At 39.5% G+C, this 17,880-nt stretch overlaps 1 protein-coding gene across 3 annotated transcripts in view; it reads left to right on the top strand.

The window, feature by feature from the left end:
* The window catches only part of abr (ABR activator of RhoGEF and GTPase), a 123,511-nt gene that overhangs the window by 49,569 nt on the left and 56,062 nt on the right, over positions 1–17,880 (top strand). For all 3 annotated transcript variants that reach the window (XM_044042852.1, XM_044042853.1, XM_044042854.1), the window contains 5 exons: positions 4,959–5,057; positions 7,925–8,110; positions 11,426–11,533; positions 13,083–13,143; positions 16,947–16,999. In XM_044042852.1, the coding sequence (XP_043898787.1) occupies positions 4,959–5,057; positions 7,925–8,110; positions 11,426–11,533; positions 13,083–13,143; positions 16,947–16,999 (507 nt within the window). The remainder of the gene's footprint in view (positions 1–4,958; positions 5,058–7,924; positions 8,111–11,425; positions 11,534–13,082; positions 13,144–16,946; positions 17,000–17,880) is intronic.

Here is a 17,880-nt window from a genome sequence, read left to right as displayed (position 1 = left end):
CACACAGTAGCTCTTTGTGCAGCAATGGGAAAATACTCTTTCTGTCGTTGGAGAAAAAAAAAAGAAAAAGTTTTCCCTTCCTGTCCTCTCTTTCAATCCTTCTGTTACATATTTGTCACTGAGAGGAATATGCAGGACACGTCACCAACAAATACACTGATTCTTTTGAGTTGTGGACGTCTGTTTTATCAGTTAAAATACATTTATCTGTGTTGTTCAGTCAAGGACTCACTCACACTATGATAATCTTAAGAAATATTGCAGAATTCCATATTTAAATATTAATAAAAAAACACTCTGACGTGAATTTAAAAATCTGAAGGTGTTGGCATGCATATAGTTTGTGGAGTTAAAAATAACGAGTGGGCAAAGCAGCAGTTCTTATGTTTCAAGAATATGACTTATTTCTAGGTTTTAGCACAAGAAGTCAGGAGAATGACCCCTGCGTTTGAAGTGTGGTTGATAGGCGTCTTGAAATCCATTATTTCACTGACTTAAAGCTTAAAAACTTGAATTTAAAAAGACACAAACTTCAAAAATCAATCATGGTCCCCTCCCTTTCATTTGATATTAACTCATTGTTATTATGAACATGGTCTAAATAGAAAGGTATTGCAGCTCTGATGAAATTCTGCAGGTCAGCAGGAAATCACTCTTGCTATTTAGATGTGGAAAAAAATGTTTGTTTCTTGACAGACGGCAAAAAATAGCGTCTAATCCTCATGATATGAATATGTATTTTTTTGATTTGAAGGGTTGGAGATCCTGGAAAAACTGTTCAAGCTGGCCACATTTTGAATTCAAAAGTCCAAGGCAATGTGAAAAGCAACACAACAACAACAACAACAAAAAATCATGGTTCCTGCAGGCTTGCTTTAAAACGATTGTTACATAATGACTAATGAAATGCAAAAATACCAATATGGTAGTAAATAGGCAGTCTGAACAAGATTCTCGTGGCCTGTAACCTTTCACCGCTAGTGTCTGAGTTTCAACAGACGACCATTGGTGCTCGTTTACGGAGTTTTCCTCCTTAACCTTGAATCTTTAGAATGGATTGCTCTGCTCTCTCACCATCAGGACAACTACCGAGTCCCTGTATACATGCGGAGGAGAAATTTGATTTATCGTCAATGTACGTTTGACGACACCTCCAAAAGTGGTGCTGTATCTTTCTATAAGCTATTGCTATTGGATCATTTTCCTGTTGACATTTTGTGAAATGGTTGGTGCTGATGTTCTGGATGTTTCACACCTGTTGTACGTCAGTCCGAAAGTGTGTCTTCTCCGCAGCTTTCACTCGGTTTCCATCGTGGTGTTTGTTCTTTTCCGGCAACAGTACTGCAGTGTTCTACTTTTGGGGGGAAAATGGTTTGGAAGAATTGGTGCATGCACAGAACGCAAAGTCTGATTAAGCACATACAAAAAGGACTAATTGGACTTGGAAACAATTTATCTAGCTATGTTAGTCCAACAAGGAATAGTTTGATTTTACTTGGACTAACCCTCTATCATCTTAGTCTGACTAAAATTGAGCTTTTAACATGTATATAATAATGCTGTCCATAATCATTTAAATATATATTATGTACACACTATTTATGTGGTATCTGCACATACGCTATCCTATTATTATCAGAAGCTGGATGTGAGTCATGATTGGGTTAAAACAATGAGGTCATGGCTCCTCCTCTTATCAGTCATAGTTGATGTGCTGATATCATTGTGAGGATCTAAGTGTGTTAATAATTAATCTTCCTCTCCGTTTCCGTGACTGATCTTTGGCCTCTTTTGGTCTTAAGTGTTTAGTTCTGGATGTAGCATGTACTGTAGGGGCAAAGAGTGAAAGTCTACCTGAGCAGGTGTTCATTTGCTAAAGGTCGTTAATGTCAGGTCACTGTCACATGCAGTTTTATAAAAGAGCAGTGTTTAATGAAGCATGTTTTATATTAATCTTATTCAGACTTCTTCATATTATAACATATTTACCAGGACTATTTATTTGCAGTTAATCACAGCTAAATAGTTTAATGTGATCAGTGGTGGAAAGAGTACTGAAATATTCTAGTAGTAAAAGTACCACTATTTTTGATGAACATTTCACTATCAAGTTAAAGTAGCTTGTTTAAAATGTACTAGAGTAAAAATCACTTGGTTACGTTTTTAACAAGGTTGGAGTTTTTGTGTCATGCAAAAAGAACAAGGGGACATAAATCTCACATCAAAGGCAAACCTTTAGAAATGAAAGTGCTGATAAAATAAAATATGTAAACACAGTGTATCAAAATGGGTCAAAGGTCACACATTCTTTAACTTTCTAACTCACTCAGGGACCATAATTAGTGCCAATTCACTTGTCCTCGTCATTCACTTGTCCTCATCGTTCACCTGTCCTCATCATTCACCTATCCGCATCATTCACCTGTCCTCCGTTCACTCCTTTGCAGGAGTTCCCGCTTGCTGTCTCAAGCCTTTTATGGGGCCCTAAGATGAATTTGATTTGAGGGCCTTTCTCCCAACACTTTAGTTTAGCTGGTGCTTGACTATTATTGATAAAAAAAAGTAAGACTATGAATTGCATTATTTAAAAGTTGTGTTATTTAATCCAAACCAGTGTCACTCATGTTTTTTTTAAAGTTTAGAGGGCACTTTGGTATTCAAAGTAAAGCACTTGAATTAAACAAGTGAAATCAATTAAATTAATGATTTGTTTTTTTTAAAACTTAAAACAGATATGCAAATGTGCACTGTTTGAGCAATCTTCAACTTCAAAATAGATGTCTAAATACATCTGAAGATTATCTAGATTTCTTTAATATGTTAAAACAAAAAAAAGTTTCTTCTTCACACACTGGGGTAATATCAGGCTTTAGTTGTTTAATTTATCACCCTAATATTTACACCCCAGTGAATCCTTGCCATATTTAGTAAACATGCTGTTCATCCCTATGAACACATAATGCTGTGTGTAATCAGGTTATGAGCTCCCCATGCAAATTTTTTTAGTGATGAAGGTGGATTCTTGGACAGGTGTTCCAGCCGACTGGATGATGCCCACTCGTGTGGATTAAATCCAGGCTGAGGTGTGTGTGTGACAACAAGCTCATCTCATCTAGGTCCTGGTAAGAAGAGGGTGGAGAAGAAGGAACATCAGGGATATACAGAACACTTTGGTTGCACACTTGCACGTGTGCACCAGTGTGGACACATACACTATCAGACCCTGTCACCCTCACTTCACTGTGACACGTCAAGCATCCACAGCAAGGCTGTTTGTGTGTCCGCCACACTGCAGATCCTGTTCTGTGTCTTTGTGATGGATGTAAAGTGTCTGTCCTTCGCCAGCACTGAGACCCTCACACACATGATAACAGGGACACACACACATCTGAGTGCAGAAGCTCAGACAGGAAGGCTTCATCAATCATCCGTCCCTGCCTGCGGGACAGGAGGGCTAGTCATCTTTCAATTCGAAGGTTGTGGGTTAGATTCCCGTCTCTGCAAGTCTACATGCTGATGTGCCCTTTGGCAAGACACTTAACCCCACGTTGCTCCTGACGGCTCTGCTGGCAGTGTGTGAATGGGTATCAAAGATGAGTGATAGGAAATGCGCTGAATGAAAGTGTGAGTGAATGTCAAAACTGTAGTGTGAAGCAGCTCTGAGTGGTCATCAAGACTCGAAAAGCACTTTTTAAATACAAACCATTTACACTAATAGCAGGAGGAACCTGGTGAAAGACTTTTCACAGCGGAAGCATCTTTCAGCTGAGCAAAAAAATCTCAGTGTTCACAACTTCTGCTCATTCCTATGCTCTTTGGATGAAAGTGTATAAATATCATGTTTACCTGATGTGGAAAAAAAAACACTTAATCGTTCACAAGGCTGAGCAACACACACGCGTCTACCTGTCTACCTGTCTACCTGTCTACCTGTCAGATAATCTAATATCATTTAATTTGAGCCCATGGCTTTATTTTATTACATCTGATTACCTTATCTTATTTGAAACCATTTGCTGACATATAATGGAGTGGGACTCCGCTCACCCTCTGATGAGCTTTTCCTTACACATAGTGGAACTAGAGTTCGACATTTTGGCTGATCCTCACATCTTTAAAAGGCTTTAGGTTTAGGCTTAGAATTGAGTATTTTATATGAATCTGTAGGTTGGTTGTGTCTCAACCAGAGGAGTAAAATGCATATGCTGCTTTTTACTATCAAGGCCTTATTAGGTGAACTTCCTATGTATGTTTCTAGCCTCTTGTCATACCGCATCAGCAACTATATGTATGTATATAAATATATATATGTTTCAATGTGTATATATATATATATATGTGTGTGTGTGTGTGTATACATATATATATATATATATATATATATATATATATATATATATATGTATATATGTATATGTATATATGTATATATATGTATATATGTATATATATATGTATATATGTATATGTATATATGTATATATACATATATATGTATATATATGTATATATATATATATATATATATATGTATATATATATATATATACATATATATGTATATATACAAAAACTGCTTTTTCCTTCTACACACCATAGACATGGAATGAGCTGCACAACACAATTTTACTGCATACACTGCCTTCTTTAAAGACATTCAAAGGCCTTTTATGGACCGTCATGAAAGAAACATGCTGTTTTACCCTCTTTTAATAAACGCCTTTTAACTTTTATAACCTTCTGTTGTGAGTTTATATCTGAAATTGTCTTGTTGTACTATATAGGCTGCCATCTTGACTCCCTGGAAGAAGAGAATCTTGTATCTCAATGGGACCTTACTGGTTAAATAAAGGATAAATAAAAAATAAAGTGTTAGGGTAAGGGGCTAGGGAATGCATTATGTCTATGTACGTGTGTGTATGGCATGTATTTACAGTCAGTTCTGTTTTCTCTTGCAGGGCAACATAGAAAAAGGGCTGGAAATGAAGAAACTGGTGCTGTCTGGTTTCTTGGCCAGTGAGGAGATCTACATTAACCAGCTGGAAGCACTCTTACTGGTGAGATACACTAATAATAATCCGTACACTCTGCTGCTCTACAGGGAATATTAGAATATAATATGATGTCACTAATTCTCTTAGTTTGGAACTTGTCAAAGCTCATACAGCAGCATGTGTGTTGCACTGTTGCTGCAGGACCACATGAACTGCCAAACGTCTGTATGTGGTTAATGGTCATACTGAAAACAGGACCAGAGTCGCAGCAGTTTCCTGAAACACTAAAGACTCAACATGCTTCCTCATTTTAAGCCCTTATGTCATATCCTTCTGCTGTCAGCCGCACGCTGCACTTTGTACAACATGCACTTCATCTTACATCAAATACGTCATTAAAAAGGCCTGTAAGCGTTTTATCTCATGCAAAAAGCCCTCCACAAATACAACAACAAAACAGCAACCAGTCAATGAGATAAAAACCAGACTGTAAAATAAAATTACTCTCAGGAATGTAGTCTTTTCTTTCAGTTTCCTCTTTTCAGTTTTAGCTCTGACAACATAAAAGGTCATTTTTACAATTCAACCAATAGTTTGTTCCTATCCCGCTCTACTTCCCTAGTCTGTGACAGAATGTCTGAAACATTGAAACACTCCTGACAGCCTGAGTCTGATCAAAATGCAGTCTGATAGTATAATTTTATACAAAAAAATGCAAAATTAAAAGAAAGTGGCATCTAATAAACATGACTAATCATTTCCTTCAGGCCTGAATGGATTTATGTGCTGCTATCACTGACCTGCCCAACTCCATGGGGTATTATAAACAAGTTGTTTGCAATGTTTTGTTACTGGTGATTCAGACTTCACAGTAACTGACGTCACAGCTCTTTCTTCTCCACTTCTTTCATGCAGTGTTTTTTTTTTGTCTTTCAATGGTGGAGCTTTGAGGAGAAAGCATATAAAGGTTGCGTCACTAGTAGGGGTGATGAAATCATTATTTTTAAGATAAACGTTTCTGCTTGGGTGCAGTGACAGTATAATTAAGTTAACCCTAAATATAAGTATGTATATTATAGCCATGTAGTGTTGCTTGTTGGTTTTTTTCAATTGCTAGAAGCTGTAGTTAGAATGCAGAACCATTAGTTTGAATTTATCTTACCTGAAAAGTCACTAGGCACAGTATGCAATGCATGGGGAAACATCTTGAAATCGTAAAGTAGTAGTAACATTAAAAAGAGTTTCAGAAACAAATTGGAATAGATCTTTAAGACGAGACTAGTCATTTGTATTACGTTTCTTGGCTACACTTGGATACCCCACTTAAGAAAGTTAAAAATGCACATTTTAGCAGGCGTTCATAATACACCAATGCCACATTTGGAGATGTTCTGGGTGAGCTGTGGTACTGAAGAACCCCCCACTCGACTGACATCCTCTGATCTGCTACAGTTTCATTATGGACATAAAGTATTTTTTTTTTTACACCTCATGCAGGGCAGTGAATCACTCAGCCTCTCCTGACTCCTCTCTCTTCCATCCTCCCTCTCACACAGAGGGAGCGAGCGTTTGTGTTAATACTACACACAAACTGACGAAGGACACGCGTGTATACTCAGACTGGCTATAAAAAAAACCTATTATTTGCTCTGTTTAAACACAGAGCCAAGGATGTGACCGTGTTGTCCTATTACATATGAGGCACAGATGACCACTGACCCATCTTTTTATTTAGTAGCTGTATGAATTATGAATGGACTACCTAAATAATCACCAACTATTTATTGGCAACTGTAATAGAAGCTTATTATGAACCGATTACTACTAATAATGCAATGGTTCATCACAGATGAAAGATGGTGGGTCAAATGATATAACCACTCTACACTCTACACACTCAGCTACCCCTGATCTCATTTACTGCATAGATATCTGTGCTGAAAATTATACGAATGTACGAATACAGGTAAATACAGATAAAGGAGACAGTCTACAAAAACTTATCCATTTAACACATTTCCAACCTGCTGTTTTAGCATCATATATACATCTAGCCAGTGTTGGTGCTTTTAAATAAGCCAGCCTGCCCAATTAGCCATCACACACCCCCCGCAATCAGTGACGTGACTCGTCATCTGCTCTCATGACGTGAAAGCCTTTATGTCTTGACTTACTTTATTTTCAGCTCCCTACCTCACACATGTCTATGATTAACTCAGCTGACATGCCAGTCAGTAAAGGCACAGGGGAGAAGAGACTCACCCAAGTGCTGAATAGAGAGGCTGCGGTTACGTACTCGTCACTGCATGACACACGGAAGTTAAAAAAGTACTTCTTTCCAGGCACTGACCCAATCAGGCCACTGAAATGAAACTTACAGCTTGCACTGAAATTGAAGGGATAGTTCGGGTTTTTGAACAATAATACGTTGTTAAATTATTTAACGAGGCTCCGGTTTGGAGAGTAGTTCTGTGAGAGAGTTTGGGACACATAACTAACAAGTTTTAATCCATGCAGCATGCATGCATATGTTATGTTTACAGGTATGAACAATAAAACCGCTGCCCATCAGTATGTCAGTCAGTCTGGTACTATTTTCTGGCCCGTATCACTACGCCGTGCAGCAAAAAGTCAAAAGTCAAGAGAGAGAGAGTGAGAGAGTGAGTGAGTGAGTGAGTGAAGCAAGGAGATGGGACAAACAGCACGAAACGTAAACAATCTTTTTCTTTGCCGTTTTCAAAAAGTTCCCCGTAAACATGGAATTGTTTCAAAGTTCTCCGTACAAAAACTGTAAAACATATTATGTTTTAAAAACTGTAGTTATTACAGTAAAATTAGCTAAGTGTGTTTGAGCTGTGTGTTGTTGTTTGCCCTATCCATCTTTTTTTTGGTACTTTGTTGTTTTACTGAATCTGTCTGTCATTTCCCAGCCCATGCGTCCTCTGAAAGCCACAGCCACCACCTCTCAGCCTGTCCTGACCATCCAGCAGATTAAGACCATCTTCTACAAGATCCAGGACATCTTTGAGATCCACAAGGAGTTCTACGATGCCCTCCTACCAAACATCCAGCAGTGGGACGAGAAGGTCACTGTGGGCCATTTGTTCCAGAAACTGGTGAGTGTGTTTATATATTGATTCGGTGATATACCGTCATCCTCCCTCGTGCACTACAATAATTGACATGCCAGGGCCAATATTAATATTTTAATTAAGCTGCTCTAAATTAAAGAGTCCCTGCCAGCGTCACTACTTGATGTGTTCTTGCTGTGCTTTGGTGGTAGTTACCTGGCCGAATTTACAAGATAATAGCGGAGAAAGCTACGTTAACAGATGCCCCACCCATGTTCAACACATAGACTCTATGCACTTTGTTAGACCGATATCGTCATGTATTGCTACATGATGTGTCTTGCAATATATTGATTATCACAGAATTGTATCGTGCTATTATTAGTATCATTGACTATGTATCGCATATACTATCGTGAGGTACCCTGTGATATGTGGGTCTTGTTTTCTGTCTCTCCATCAGTTTCAGGGTACTAAAAAATGTACAAAACTAGAATTAAGTTGTCAGGCTTGTCACCTGTTTGTAGGTTCTGTAGAGCAACAGATAAAAGAGCACAAACCTCGTCTTTCTTCTGATCTCCTAGTCAACACCACTAAAGACCAATTGTAGGCCATAGTCCTAAAATATTCAGGTCCTGAGCTGAATTCATGCCGCATTCAAGGATGCGAGTACTATAACACTGGCTGCCAACCGTTTTTAAGAGAGTAATCGATATTACTCTTTGTAAAAGTGAAACATCATCCTATTATTGACTTTTGAATTGAAATCTTGACTGTGTGTCAGCGTTATCGATCACAGCTCATATACAAACACATTTATGTGTTCATTCTCATCTCTGTGACTCTCAAAACCCTTGTAGTTTTACAGATGTATACATAGCTCAGCTACTTTAGAATATGAATGCATTCAAGGCCGTTTTCATCATCATCATCAAGCTGGTTGACATGTCTGACATGTTTATTGTGACACAAAACCTTTTTGTATTCTCAGCTTTCTTCTGTTGGTTTTCCAATGAACTTAGGTATGTCAGCCAGGGTTATTCTTAGCACTGACCAGCTATGATTCAACAACTGCTGACTTCCCTTTTATTCAGTGGCTACCATCAAGCCCAAACTTAGAACAGAAATCTGCAAGTTTAGAGGGCACTGTGCAAGAAGACAGCTACACTGAAAAAGAAGATACTCGACAGTTACTCATACATCTATTTAATCCATCCATGTGCCAATGGTTGGGTGAGTAGTCCTGTGGAAGCCAGGCATTCGCAGCCAATAGAACAACCTTCATTTACTGTAACGTCACATTCACGTCGCATCTGTTCACCAAACGAAGTCGCACAGAAATACTGTATCATGTTGTAGTAGTTGCCCTTCGTCCTTGCTCAGGATCCCAGGAGTCCGCCCACCAGGTGACACCTATTAGCGTGGTCATAGTCTCCCATCTGTGCTGCGTAAATGTGCGCGTGAGAGTGCGACACGTGGCCGCGAAACATTTAGTCAAGAGTGCAGTTGGCAGAGTAATTAGCTGCTCTGCTCCTCGTCAGCAGCAGCATTAAGGCCATCAGAGCAACATTAAGGCAGCAGCATATCAAACTTTCCTCACTTCAGCTGCACCTTGTGACTGATGTGTCCAGACAAATTATCCAAGTCCTTGGAAGCATATAGTGGAAACGGTCTTATCAGCTAAATAATATATTGTTTTATTGTGTGGCCTTGTTGTGTTGCCCTGTACTGACAGTTCTAATTTCTACAGAGAGAGGGTTGCAGTGAGACAACCAGTCGTCATGTGCATGGTTTATGAAGATAAAAGGGCAAACAGACAGTTTCAGCAGAGGAAATTATGGATAATGGGGGGAAAAAAACAAATAAGACATGCTTTTTGTCAAAATAATGTGACATTTCACTGTAGATATACTGCTAATTGCGAAATAATCATTATAATGATGATTGAGTTGTACAGTTCTTTCTCTTTCCTTTTTCCAACCCTCACTTTTTTTGTCTGTAAATCCTCTCGACCGTTGCTCAAAGTCTTGCGTCTCTGTGATGGACAGAGATTGAGTGGATTTGTGCCACTTGTAGAGTGTCCAAGTAGCATGATGATGGAAGTGGTGAAATACCACAATCGTAAATGTCAGTCAATGCTTCTTGTTTGTACTTTCAGGCAGGCTGTGAAAGCAAAAGCTGCTATCTTTGGAAATTCTGCACTGACGCTAAGTGATCTCTTGGTTTGACACCATAAAGTGGGCTGTTGTGATGAGATGAAACTCTAACTGACTGCTTGTTTATTTGTCTAAAAATGTGCTTAGGTGACTACAAATAACTGCTCCGATCCCAATTCAGTCTTTTTAGTGTTGAAGATCTCCAGATACCTGAGTACCGATCCAATACTAGCTGAGATAACAGAGCTACACAGTACACAGTTTCTTGTGGTAACTGTCAGTGAAATATATAGAAAGTACTGCTGCTGCACCCCTGACAGTGAAAGAGAGATAGAGAGGGTGTCACCATCTCTCTTCTGTTTCTTTTTTTTGCAACATGCTTTTTGACCAGAATTGCTACATTTGTTGAACAGGTGATTTGATACTGCACCATATGTATAATCTATATGTCTATTCTCTACAAACACTGTAAATGGTCAGGGTTTATAGGGTGTCACCCTAGTTGTCTGTTTTCACTTTCTCTTCATCTTTTCATTACCAAGAACATAGTCTATGATCTATAACATCCCCCTTGTCTCACTTGACTCTCTCACTGCCTCGTCACTTGAGGTGAACTCTGCAGTTTACCCTCTGAGAGGAAGAAAAGATTAAAGGAGGAGAAAATGAAAACGCTCTAGAGGATTTAACGACACAAATAACAAGACTTAATCATTCACGCCGTTCAGCCAAATCCACTATTATTGCTTTAACAGGGTGAAGTTGGCTCTTCAAGCCCAGCCTTTTAAGCTTAGCTCTAGCAGGATGCATATTCATGCACTTCTGCTCTGCAGCTTGTAATGAATGTGAGCTGTGCAAAGGAAGCGCTGGTAACAAAAGGATCAAGAATAGTGACGGTGACTTTCTGTCAATCAGGACTGCACAGAGCTGCCAGTAGATTGGCTTGACAGGGATGCGATTAGGTTTGTGTTCACTAATTATACTGTACTGTACGTGTGTGACGGCAGTTCTGCAGTGATCTAATCAGAACTGTGTGTGCATTTCAATACATTTGTGTGAGTTGTAGAAGTAAATGAAGGAGAATCTGTGTTTTGGTTTACTGGTATGATCATACCAGTAAAAAAAATACCATCATTTTTCCTCACACCTGCCTGTTTCCCCTCATACCTGAATGTCTCTTTCTTCTTGCTCTTTTCTTACGATCCAGGCCAGCCAGTTGGGTGTGTACAAGGCTTTTGTGGACAACTACAAGGTGGCGCTAGAGACGGCGGAAAAATGCAGCCAAGCCAACAGCCAATTCCAGAAGATATCTGAGGTAAGTTCATCCCACAAAGATGGTGAGAGGCTCAGGGAGCGGAGGGAAGGATGTTGAACATTGTTTGGTTGATAATAGTCACACAATGAAATCTGTTGTGCGACTCCCTTGTTTTGATTACGACATGCACACTGTGGCTTTGTGAAGAAGAAGAACTTTTTTATTGAATCACGGCAAGTAAGACATATAACAACATTAAACAAAATAACACTGTTTCTCACTCCTATGCATTTGAGAATCATCATTAAGGAGAAGTAAAATTGGATTGCTGTTATGATGCATATTATTGCTAGTAATTCAGACAAGACTTTGGACAGCCGGCCCCATAATGCCTGAACAGAGGGACATTCCCACATCATGTGTCTGTAACATCCTATTGTGTTGAGTTGGCACATAACACAGTTTGGACTTGGTATCAGTTTCATGCGAAACCTCGTGACAGGTGTATAATAGAGTCTGCAATCACTGTGGCATTGCTTCAATAATCCTATGCAATGTCACAACACATATTTCAGTTCACAGTTGCATTAATATTTCACCATGATCTTGTATTAATGGGAGAGTTTGGAGCACTGAGTGAAGTCGTCTCCCGCACAACAAAGATTCTTAATGTGGTTATGGTCTGGAGTCTTGTGGTTAACTCGTGCTCCCTGAACAATTATGTCCCAGTTTAAACCCAATGAATCCTAAGTACAATGTCATCTGGTCAGGCGGCGATGGAGAAAAATGAAAAATGCACATGGGAGTGTAAGAGTATAAATGGAGAAGAAAGGGGATTCAAAACATCCTCTTTCAGACAGGAAGCTCATTTTAAGGGACATTTTGAGGAACACCACTTACACTGTTAACACATATAGAGGAAATGGCATGAAAAAGACATTTATTTATTAAGACTTTAGATCAAAGATTTAAATATAAATAAATTCACAGCTTGAACACACAAGTGCTCATTAAGCAGGATTTTCTCAATGTAGCGGTGTTTATGATCTCTTGTCACCTGCTGACATTACCACCCTGCACACAGGAAGTGATTTATGTTTTATGTCAAGACAGACAACAGACAGAAACATTGTGCTAATAAAGGGAGACAACAGCAAACAGGCTGGAGTCTGACTGAAAACATAAAGAAGTGCTCAAAAAAAAGCCTCTTGTTCAGCAGTTTGACAGGATAAATGCCTCCCGTTCCCACCTGCCCCTGCGTTGCTGGTGTACACGTGCGAAACGCTCCCTCAGTCATGTCTGGTAGTTATGCTTGACAGAGCCCATTTGCAGATGAAGGACACAGCAACACATAATGTAGCATTGTTTCTGTTCAAGTCGAGCGCTGTAGCTTGAAATACTGAAATTAAACTTGAATCATTTCTGTTAATTCGTAGTCAGGCTGTAAAGGTGTATTGGTATTTGAACAGCTAATCATTCACCCTCTTTCACTGCCGCAGTTTCTCTACATTTTTCATTAGTTATGCCAGCCTCAGCCCCAAGCAAGTACAGAGGATTGTACGTGTAAGACAAGAGATTAATCACATATATTATTCCTCTCTGCTTTCAGAACCTCAAAGTTAAAGGTCCTAAAGACTCCAAAGATTGCACCACAACTATCTCAATGGAGGGTAAGTTGTCTTGTGTTTGTGTTTGTGTTTGTGTACCATGGGTTTTTTCCACTTACGTGTGTCTCCTGAAGAGTGCGAGTGTACATCGTGTAGTTCTGTGTCTTTGCTGCCTTGGTTGCTTTAAGACTTGAGTCCTGCCCCCTCTGCTTGTGTATGCAGTGGCGGGTTTTGGGAGGCAAACTGGCGCGTGACAGAGCACACATACTCTATCTCTCTCTTTCTCTCTTTCGCTCTCTCTCTCTCTCTCTCTCTCTCTCCCTCTCTCCGTCCATATCTCTGCCTGAGGAAGGAGGCAGTGAGCAGGAGGACAGAGTGAGGAGAGGAGAAAAGGGGGGATATGGAGGTGCTCCTGGTCCTCCGACTGTGTTGTAACTGCACATACGGTAACGGCTGCATGACGCGTCTCCCTTTTGATTTCGCACAACTTGTCTGTTGTTGGATTGGAGGTTGTTAGTGTAATGGCTTTGCAGTTATGTTCCAGGCAGTTATTAATATGCTGTTAGGCATTGATTAGTGATTCTGTTCGTGTTGTCTGTGTAGCTGTGTTGTCTACTTGCTGATTATCTCTGACGTTTGAATGTCAGATATCAGAGCTTCTGTGTTTTTTGATGAGTGATGATGCTGGAAAGACTGACTGACTGACTCATGATTTTTACCATACAGAATGTATGTGTGTTTGTTTATAAGCAACCTAGGTTTAGTGTGTGTGTGTGTGTGTGTGTGTGTGTGTAAGTATGTGTGTCTGTGTAAGTATGTGTGTGTGTGTAAGTAAAACAGGGAGTTTGTGAAACTACTGTGTTCTTCTGGCATCTTCAGTATGTAAGCTGTTATGAGGAATTAAAGCAGGTGGTAGATGATGTGCTCCAGAAAAGCAGGGGGTGAAGCAGAGATAGTCTGGTTCAAATACTCCTACTGTGTGTGTGTCATTTGTCAGCATGTACCTGTGAAGAGTCTGTTCACTTTTGCATCGTAAATGAGGAGGATTCAAAAACATCCTGCTGGTTTAAGCTCATTCTTTCCAAATCCTTTCCTCCTGAGACTTCACTGTATTTTCCTATGGACAAATGATGTGTTTGCAATATCTTAGGTTACCATGGAAGTGAAGCAGCATGAGAGCGGCTTCATAGTCCCTCAACAATCAGTGTTTGTCGGCATCTGGAGCAATTGGTTTGATTACTGTTTGTATTGCACTTTCTTAATTACCCGGCGACGCAGCCAAGGGGTTTCTCCACCTCACCTCTGAAACTTTAAACCTTGTCTCTCTCTTCCCTCCATTTTTCTTTAATAAGGCATTCTGCCTTTCTATTTTTGTACTCATTCTACTATTCTACTGCTTTTTGCATTTAATTTTAAATAAATATATCTGACATAAATGCTTCATTTAATGCAGGCAACATGCTGTGAAGAGAGGTGTCCTCTACAACTGTCATGTGACAAGGACACAAGTGAAGGCTGCAAATATCCGTCACGCTGTTGGAACATTGTGTTTTTAGAAATGGCCGGTTATGCTCGGTGGTAAACGCATCAGCACAGCAGATAATGGTATTAGTAGATATCTAGTGTTGTGAAATTTATATCGTCCATCCATCCATCCATCAATCTTCTACCACTTTATCCTCCACGTGAGGGTCGCAGGGGGTGCTGTGCCGATCTCAGCTGACTTGCAAAGATCCTTTTTTCAACCTGGTTGGTTACTCGTATTGGACACAAATATGTGGTATCAAACCATTAGTATTTTAGAGTTGGTTGCTAGTTGTTTAAAGTTTTGCTTTAAAGTAATGCTGTTTTCTCCTCATTTAAGGATACAAATAAGCTGCATATAGGGATGGCTCTGTACCACTTTTTTCTGACACCGATATCACAACCTTGAGTATTTACCAATAACGATTTCGGCCTGATACATTTTTATCATATGGGATTATCCCTACCAACTAAATCAAAGAAGTATCTTGCATATCTTGTATCTTGTAAGTTGGACTCTTGTCATTCTGTTGCCTTTATTTTCCATTTACTATTAGTTCCAGTCCGTCTTCCCTGTCCACCTTCACAGTTCATGCCTCCATGTCCAGCAGTAGGAGATGAATGTCTTGCAAAAACTAAACAAGCTGGCCCAAATGTAGACCTGAAGCAGTGTCTTTGTGTTGTGCTTGTTCATAGACTTTGCCCTCCCGTGTTAGCCAAGACAAATTATCAGTATGTTAGCCAAGTCGCCAAGGCGACCTTGAGAACGGGGCCAATTAAAGTCACCTCCCTGTGATGGGTCATCGACTTCCAATAATTCTCTTGTCTTTGTCTCATGCTCTCTTATTCTCTCGTTCTCTCCGTCTGCCTCATTGACCCTCGATCAAGGTTTTGTTGTTGGCCATAAACTATATTCATATAATATTCTGATTATTGCACACATATGTGGTTAGCATTGTTGCCGGCTCATGTCCTGGTCTGGGCCTTTCTGTGTGGAGTTTGCATGTTCTCCATGTGTGTGCATGGGTTTTCTCTGAGTTCTCCAGTTTCCTCCTACACTCCAAACACATGGCGTTGGTCCAGCTGGGATTGGCACCAGCATCCCCACGACCCTCATGTGGAGGATAAAGGAGTAGACAATGGATGAATGGAAAAAGAAAGAATATAGTTTCAGGTTTCTCAGACACTGAGAAAAGGAGAAAAGAGAGAAATGGAAAAAAATAATATATAAGATTAGTTGTGTTTCTACCTCTCTGATAGAAAGAGCAGAGCTCTGATTGGCGGGGGCAACTTTTGTTCCTCTCAATTCACTTTCAAAGTCACTGACAATCTGCTATTTTCACTAAAAGGAATAGAAATGAGCTTGTTCACTGAGAGGAACGTCATCAGCACACTCCTCCTTTTATAGCATATCTGCCTTGCTTCACGAGTGGCGTTATTATTTTTGTCTTCATTATTTTGAGACGTTTTTGGCATTTCATTAGAAAACCACTGGGATCCTCTCTGACAAAGAAAAATCCTTCATATTGTAATGTCATCTTTTACATTTATTCATGTTCACTTCTTATTTATATCTCCCTTGGGGTTCTGTCTGTCTTCTTGCCCGCCATATATATATATATATATTCCCTCCTTGTCATTTTATTTCCTCCATTTTCAGTTGCTCACCTAAAGCTGTCATGTATGTCAGACCTGCTGCTGTTCACACGACTTCAGCAGTAAAGCTGCCTCAAGGGACGTGAGCCAAATGTGTTGGTGCAGACTTAAACTGTGATTTGAGATAGGAACGATGGCATGCCTGTGTGAGCATGGGTCTGTCTTATCACATCTTTTTTTCAAATTTTCTTTACAAATACATGCAGATAAGCCATAGTTTACCCATCAGACTAAATGTGCAGCGGAAGAACCGTGGAAATGGACATGGGATATTTAGCAGCTGGCCTGTGTGTGAAAGTTAAAATTGACAAAGGACAAAAAATACGATATTATACTATGTAGGTCCAGCTTGGGAATAGCAATTACCCTAAAATGCACTGATTCTCTGTTCATCCCCGCATGAAAACTGTAACATCATAGGTTAGTAGATGTTTGGGTGCCAACTCCATGTCTCACTAAAGGACAACTCAGCAGTGCGGAAGCTTGCTGTCATTAAGCTGAATGTCAACCTAAGAATAATCATCAGTCAGACTGTAATTGCCGTGTTTAGCGGAGTGTGGGTTGAGTGTGAGTGGTTGTTCTTGTACATGCAGTGGAACCGTGTGTGTTGGTGTGTGTGTGTGTGTGTGTGTGTGTGTACGTGTGCAACACTGAATCACATCCCTGCACTTCTTCTCTCCCCACAGCTCTTCTTTACAAGCCAATTGACCGCGTCACCAGAAGCACCCTGGTCCTTCATGTGAGTATGACACTTTTACGTTCATTAATACAAATCTATACTATAGAAGTAAATAGAGGCTCTCTTTGTGTGGACTTTGATGAAGCGACCCTTAAACTACCCTTAACACCCATATACACTCATACAGATGCTGCATCTAATCATCAGTATTTTCATAGATATAGATGGATAGTTTATTTTCTTTATTTCAAACACATGCAACATTTACAATGACAACACATTTACATCTCATCTCATGTTTGCAAAGGAGGAGGCAGGAGTATAAACTTTTATGTACCTATGCCATTCTTATTACACGCAACTCAATTTAAAGACCGCCTTATCCCGTCACCAAATATTAACACATTTACAGCATTTTAGGCAATGTTCTTATTCTATATAAATACAGACATGAGGGAATACACTTTTAAACTGATTTTAGACACATTTGACGACCATTTCAAATCATGTTTTTTGCCAAAATCACAGAACTTTTATGAAACTGAACTTACAAAAAAGTACTTAATGACATCTGCCTAAAAAAAGCTGTTTTGATAAATCTAAAAAAAAAACCATGTATGTGCTTCCTCTCTTTAAATTTAGATTAATTGAACTAAAATCATTATTTTTGTATTTCTTTAAAGCACATCGAATGGCCACTGTGTTTGATCATGTGCAATAAAAATACATTTGCAAAATATGTTTGCATACAGCTGACAACGCAACATTTGCATCAGAGACCAGTGTGTGTGTGTTTGTTTTTCTACAAAACTCATTCACGCCAACTAGGAGGCTCTAAGTATAGGTAAATAAATGAAAAGATAGATGGATAAACAGACGGCTAGATGTGGAGATGTGGTATAAAACGGATGAGGCACTTGGAGCACGGACAAAATAAAGTT

Source organism: Solea senegalensis, linkage group LG13, assembly GCF_019176455.1.
Source record: "Solea senegalensis isolate Sse05_10M linkage group LG13, IFAPA_SoseM_1, whole genome shotgun sequence".
In the NCBI taxonomy this organism is placed as follows: domain Eukaryota; kingdom Metazoa; phylum Chordata; class Actinopteri; order Pleuronectiformes; family Soleidae; genus Solea; species Solea senegalensis.
The sequence above is the reverse complement of the archived record's forward strand: the minus strand, read 5'-3'. Positions and strand labels throughout refer to the sequence as shown.